Genomic DNA, 6969 nt, shown 5'->3' on the forward strand with positions numbered 1-6969 from the left:
AGATTGTAGAGAAAAGGGAACCCTAGTGCACTGTTGGTGGGAATGCAGACTGGCGCAGCCACTATAGAAAACAGTATGAAATTTCCTCAAAAAACTAAAATGAAGCTGCGTTTTGACCCAGAAATTCCACTGCTGGCATTATTCCTTAAGAATCCTGAAACAGCCCTGGCTGGTATGGCTCAGTGGATTGATTGCTGGCTTGTGGACCAAAGTGTGGCCAGTTCAATTCCCAGTCAGGGCACATACCTGCATTTCAGGCCAGGTCCTGAGTAGGGGGTGTACTAGAGGCCACCACACACTGATGTTTCTCTCCTCTTTCTCCCTCCTTACCCCTCTCTAAATATAAAAATAAATTAAATCTTTTAAAAAAGAATCCTTGAACATTAATTTGAAATAACCTATAAAACCCAATGTTCATAGCAATGCAATTTACAGTAGCTAGGTGCTGGAAACAGCTTAAGTGCCCATCTGTAAATGATGGATAAAAAAACTATGGTACATTTACACAATGGAATGTAACACACAGCAGAAAGAAGGAGTCTTTGCCACGGCATGGATGGAAATGGAGAGCATTATGCTAAGTGCAGTAAGCCAGGTGGCAAAAGACAAATGCCTTATGATTTCATGTATAAGTGGAACCTAATCAACAAAACAAACAAGTGAGCAAAATAGAACTAGAGACATGGAAATAAAGAACAAACTGACAGTAACTAGAGGGGAGGGGGAAAAAGGGAAGGACATAACGGGGAAAGAAGGGGAAGAGTCAAGTCAGGGAACCCGTATAAAGGACCCATGGACAAGGACAAAGCGGGGGTGAGGACTGAATGTGGAAGCAGGGTGTGGGCAAGGCAGGGGAGAGTAATAGGGGAACAACGGGACAACTGTAATAAAACAACGATAAAAAATTTTAAGGTATTACAAATGCAGTGCATACTTATAAAAGCCATAAGAAAATTTTAATATAAAAGGACAAAGAATAATTATTCATAATTTCAACACTAAGTAATAATCACTATTAACATACTAATATGCAGTATTCCAGATTTTTTACACATAAAGACAATTATATAAACTAAAAATAGTTTTAAAATAAAAAGATATTTATTGCATTTTTGGTATTAACACATACAGGCTTTTATAATTTTTACTATTCATAAATATATAAATATAGCTGAAAGTAAAAACATTCTGATTTCTTTACAATTACTGTTTATTTCATGTATACCTTTAAAGATAATTTATATAATATAAATTAACCATTTTTTAAAACATAGTGCATAGTTTTATTGTTTGGCTATATCATAACATAGTTGACCAATTGTGTTTAAATAGAAGCTGATTACTGTTTAGAATAATTTTTTAAAAAATCCTGCATTGCATATACATTTTATACATATATTTTGCAATTATTTTCATAGGTGAGGTCCCTAAATGAGGCATTTCTAAAGAAAAGTGGAGATATTTAAAATGTTGGTATATGTATTTTCAAGTTGTCTTTTGATTACAATAATTTACACTTCACTTGGCACGAAAGTGCATTTTGTCAACTCTCAGTAGGGTTTATCATTTTTCATTTTTGCATTATAATAAGGTAGAAGTAGAATCTCATTGTTTTCATTTGGATTTTTTGATTACTGGTGAGCTTAATAATCCTTTTGTATGCCAATTGGCCATTTGCACTTCTTTGGTAAAACATAAGCTTCTGCCAGTGTTTTCCTATTCTTCTACTGGGGATATTAATCTTTTTGCTTCGTCAGAGTTCTTTATTTTTTATTTTCGTCCTTTACATGGGGTCAGTTTGATTCATCCTTTCATCTTTCACTGCTTTATGGATTTCAAATATATAAATACATATAACCCCCTCCTCATTGTTTTTTTAATGTCTTCCTACAGAAGCTGGCTCCCTTTCTCTTCTCCCTCCCTCCTTCTCTGTCTTTTTTCTATTCTCTCGGTGTTTCTTCCCCTCTCTGTTTCTCTCCCTCGCTTTTTTTCGGTACAGAAGTTTTTTATTTTCACCGAGTCGCAGCTATCATTCTGGGCCTGGCGCCGCGTCAGCATAGGGGGGAGGGGCGGCGCGCGAGGCACTGGGGGAGGGGAAGGGGCGGGGAGGAACGAGGAGAGCGTCTGCGGGAGTTGCTGGGAGTGCGCGCGGTGGGATCACACGGCGGTGGCGGTGGCTGTGGCGGTGGCGGAGGCCCAGAGACCTGAACGCTGAGATCTCGGCCCGCGGCCTACGGGAGCCATCTCTCTCCACTGGAGGATCAGAAAACCGCAGTCTTCATTACAGAGGTACTGTGTTCCGCGCTCCCCGCCCGACCCGGCCCAGCCTGCTGCGGCGGCGTCTCCTTTTTCCTCCTTCCCTCGCTCTCTCTCGCCAGTCCGCCCGCGCCTTCCCTGTCTGCCTGCGTCACCGCGGCCGCCATGGCTGAGAACGGCGAGAGCAGCGGCCCCCCGCGCCCTTCCCGCGGCCCTGCTGCGGCCCAAGGCTCTGCGTCTGCCGAGGCCGAGCCTAAAATTATCAAAGTCACTGTCAAGACCCCCAAAGAGAAAGAGGAGTTCGCGGTGCCCGAGAATAGCTCAGTGCAGCAGTTTAAGGAAGCGATTTCAAAACGCTTCAAATCTCAAACAGATCAGCTAGTGCTGATTTTTGCCGGAAAAATCTTAAAAGATCAAGATACCTTGATCCAGCACGGCATTCATGATGGACTGACTGTTCACCTTGTCATCAAAAGCCAGAACCGACCTCAGGGCCAGTCCACACAGCCCAGCACTGCCGCGGGAACTAATACTACTACCGCGTCGACTCCCAGGAGTAACTCCACACCTATTTCCACAAATAGCAACCCGTTTGGGTTGGGGAGCCTGGGAGGACTTGCAGGCCTTAGCAGCCTGGGTTTGAGCTCATCCAACTTCTCTGAGCTCCAGAACCAGATGCAGCAGCAGCTCCTGTCCAGCCCTGAGATGATGATCCAAATCATGGAAAATCCCTTTGTTCAGAGCATGCTTTCGAATCCCGATCTGATGAGGCAGCTCATTATGGCCAATCCGCAGATGCAACAATTGATTCAGAGAAACCCAGAGATCAGTCACCTGCTCAACAACCCAGATATAATGAGGCAGACCCTCGAAATCGCCAGGAATCCAGCCATGATGCAAGAGATGATGAGAAATCAAGACCTGGCTCTCAGTAATCTCGAAAGCATCCCAGGTGGCTATAATGCCCTACGGCGCATGTACACTGACATTCAAGAACCTATGCTGAATGCTGCACAAGAGCAGTTTGGGGGTAATCCCTTTGCCTCCGTGGGGAGCAGTTCCTCCTCCGGGGAAGGTACGCAGCCTTCCCGCACCGAAAATCGAGATCCGCTACCCAATCCTTGGGCACCGCCACCGGCTACTCAGAGTTCTGCACCCACAGGCACAACCACGAGCAGTGGCAGTGGGTCTAGCAGTAGCTCCAGTAGTGCTACTGGAAACACTGTGGCTGCAGCCAATTATGTTGCAAGCGTCTTCAGTACCCCAGGAATGCAGAGCTTGCTGCAACAGATAACCGAAAACCCCCAGCTGATTCAGAATATGCTGTCTGCGCCCTACATGAGAAGCATGATGCAGTCGCTGACCCAGAATCCAGATTTGGCTGCACAGATGATGCTGAATAGCCCGGTGTTTACTGCAAATCCTCAGCTGCAGGAGCAGATGCGTCCACAGCTCCCTGCTTTTGTGCAGCAGATGCAGAATCCAGACACACTGTCAGCTATGTCAAACCCAAGAGCAATGCAGGCTTTGATGCAGATCCAGCAGGGGCTACAGACATTAGCCACTGAAGCGCCTGGCCTCATTCCAAGCTTCACTCCAGGTGTGGGGGTGGGGGTGCTGGGAACCGCAATAGGCCCTGTAGGCCCAGTCACACCCATAGGTCCCATAGGCCCCATTGTCCCGTTTACCCCCATAGGGCCCATTGGGCCCATAGGACCTACTGGCCCTGCAGGTCCACCTGGCTCCGCTGGTTCTGGCACCACCCCTGGGCCCACCATGTCTAGCTCTGCACCCAGTGAAACCACGAGCCCAACATCAGAATCTGGACCTAACCAGCAATTCATTCAGCAAATGGTGCAGGCCCTGGCTGGAGCAAATCCTCCACAGCTGCCAAATCCAGAAGTCAGATTTCAGCAGCAACTGGAACAGCTCAACGCAATGGGGTTCTTAAACCGTGAAGCAAACTTGCAGGCTCTAATAGCAACAGGAGGCGACATCAATGCAGCCATTGAGAGGCTGCTGGGCTCCCAGCCATCATAATTCATTTCTGTACCTTGAAAAAATGTATCTTATTTTTGATAATGGCTCAAATCTTTAAACACACAAACCATGCTTTACTTTCATTTTGATTCTTTTAAATCTGTCTAGTTATAAGTCCAATATGATACATTTTAAGGTAGAGTCCATACCTACCTACTTCCTCCCTCCCTCTCTCTTCCCTCCCTCCCTCCCTCCCTCCTCCTTCCTTCCCTCTCTCCCTCCTTCCCTCCCTCCCTCCTTCCCTGCTCTCCCTCTCTCCCTTACTCCCTCTCCACTTCCATTTCCTTGTCTGTTTTGAATGGTGGGAATCAATACTGTTTTACTGAAAAGTGTTGCATGCAAACACTTCTCTTTATTCTGCATTTATTGTGGTTTTTGGAAACAGGTATCAAACTTCACAGTTGGGTGAACAAGTTTTCTTCTACAAATGTCCAATTTGTTTGCATTTTAAACATTAGCCTATGATAGTAATTTAATGTAGAATGGAAATATTAAAACCAGAAGCAAATTATTTGAAGCGCTCTAATTTGTGGTACAATATTGCTTATTGTGACTTTGGCATGTATTTTTGCTAGCAAAATGCTGTAAGATTTATATCATTCGTTAACGTTTTTGCTATATTTGTATACAGTACAGTAAGCACAATTGGAACTGTACATCTAGAAATATTACAACAATTCTGAGCAGAACATGTGTAATCAAAATGAGAAAGAATATAAGAAATATTTCTGGAGCTAGGAATGTAACAATTTTGTAGAATCTTACAGCATCTTTGATCAACTTCTCAGTGAAAATGTTGGCTAGACAAGTTCAGTTAAATATAGTAGAAATGTTTATCCTGGTATTTCTAAGTATACATTTAATTGTATAGAAAACTTACTGTGTGAAATTGTGTCAACATTTGCCGATTGACTGTATATGACCTTAATCTTTGTGCAGCCTGAAGGATCAGTGTAGTAATGCCAGGAAAGTGCTTTTTACCTAAGATTTCCTTCTCAGCTTCTCTCATAAAGAAACCCTTATTATACACATTTTGATTTGTAATTGGAAATGTAACTTTCACTGAAAGTGTCATGTGATGTTTGCATTACTTTTAACTGCTATGTGTAAAGGAAACTGTATCTTTTGACTCTATCAGTTATTTCTCTTATGCACAGGGAAAAATGCATTAAAATGACTAAAAAAAATAAAAAATAATAAAAATTGGATAAATGTTTTCCTTTTTGCCTTCTAGCACTAGGATAATGTTTAGAAGGATTGCTCTACCCCAAGATTATATAAATCGTATTGTATATTGCTCTAATTTTAATTGTTTTGCTAAAAGAATATTCATTTGTTCTTCTGCAATTATTTTGATGTATAGATTTAGAATTCTAATTTTTTCTACCCAAAAAGGTTAGCCAGTTGTTAGCTGGTATTTATCTCTTGTGCACCCCTCATTTGAAATGTCATATATATTCATATATATGTGTATACATACACATACACACACACACTTTATTTTGCATTTTTAATTCTTTTTAGTATCACTAAAAATTGTAGCCTCAGTATACCAGTTACTGAGTTAGAAGTATGGCTTCATAGCTGTTAGGACAACTCCTCCCATTGATCTTTTTTATTTTTATTTTCCATGATTTTCTGATGATTCCGACATATTTATTTTACCAGGTGAATTTTACAGTTAATTGGCTTCCCCAAAAGTAAATTGCGAAATCAGTTGGGACTGTCTTAAGTTGATATGATAGAACTACAGAATTGCAGTGCCTTCCAGAAATATGACATAATGCCTCATTTTATGAAAAAATTTTTTTATATAGTCTCATTTATTTGATTTTTCTTTTTTTAATATTAAATTTTATTTAATTACTTTTCAAGTACATGTGAAAAAAATTTTAAAGTTTTTCTTTATTTTTGATGAAGGGGAAGGGAGGCAGAGAAACATGTGTGTGGATGCCTCTCGCACTCCCCCTACTGGGAATCTGGCCCACAACTCAGGCATGTGCCCTGACTGGGATTCCATTGGGGATCCTTTGGTTTGCAGGCTGGCATTCAATCCACTCAGCCATACCAGCCAGGGTATAATGCCTCAATTTTTAAAAAGCTTTTTACATCCTTCAAAGGAGTTTTATTTATTAAAGCCCTGTACAATTTGTGATAAATATATTCCTAGGTAATATACACATGCAGGAAAAAATACTGCAAATGGGACCTCATACTCAGTTTGTTATCTGTGTGGTCATTTTTGCTATATAGGGTAAGTATGTACATTCATAGAATGATTTTAAATTGGCAATTTCCTGAATTCTATTTTAGAGATATTCATGTGATGTTTTTGAGTTCTTCCTGGTAAGCAATCATATAAATAAGTCTAATAATATGTGCTTCTTTTCAAAATTTATAATATAGTTTCTGACTGCATGGGTTAAACACTTCTAGAACAGTCTAAATAATAAAAGTGGCATTCTTGTTTTTTATTTGAACCAAACTATGTTCACTATAATCCTCAATATCATTCTTGAAAAAAAATATTCCTCTGGGAAATTGTCAAATAAGTTTACAAAATGCAGTATACTATAGCCCCTCTTGAAGAGTCATAGTGCAGTAAATATTGACTATTTTTTAAAAGAAGTATATTCTTCATTTCAAAGAATAAAAACTATTTGACTTTAATTC

General features: G+C 40.9%; 1 protein-coding gene across 1 annotated transcript; it reads left to right on the plus strand.

Moving 5' to 3' along the window:
* Nucleotides 1-2112: 2112 nt before the first annotated feature.
* On the plus strand, nucleotides 2113-5501 carry UBQLN2 (ubiquilin 2). The gene has a single exon (XM_037153767.2). The coding sequence runs from the start codon at nucleotides 2422-2424 to the stop codon at nucleotides 4294-4296; it is 1875 nt and encodes a 624-aa protein (XP_037009662.1). The 5' UTR covers nucleotides 2113-2421; the 3' UTR covers nucleotides 4297-5501.
* Nucleotides 5502-6969: the final 1468 nt, after the last annotated feature.

This window comes from Artibeus jamaicensis, unplaced genomic scaffold (genome assembly GCF_021234435.1).
Source record: "Artibeus jamaicensis isolate MK-2021 breed Jamaican fruit bat unplaced genomic scaffold, CSHL_Jam_final contig_1410, whole genome shotgun sequence".
Taxonomy (NCBI): domain Eukaryota; kingdom Metazoa; phylum Chordata; class Mammalia; order Chiroptera; family Phyllostomidae; genus Artibeus; species Artibeus jamaicensis.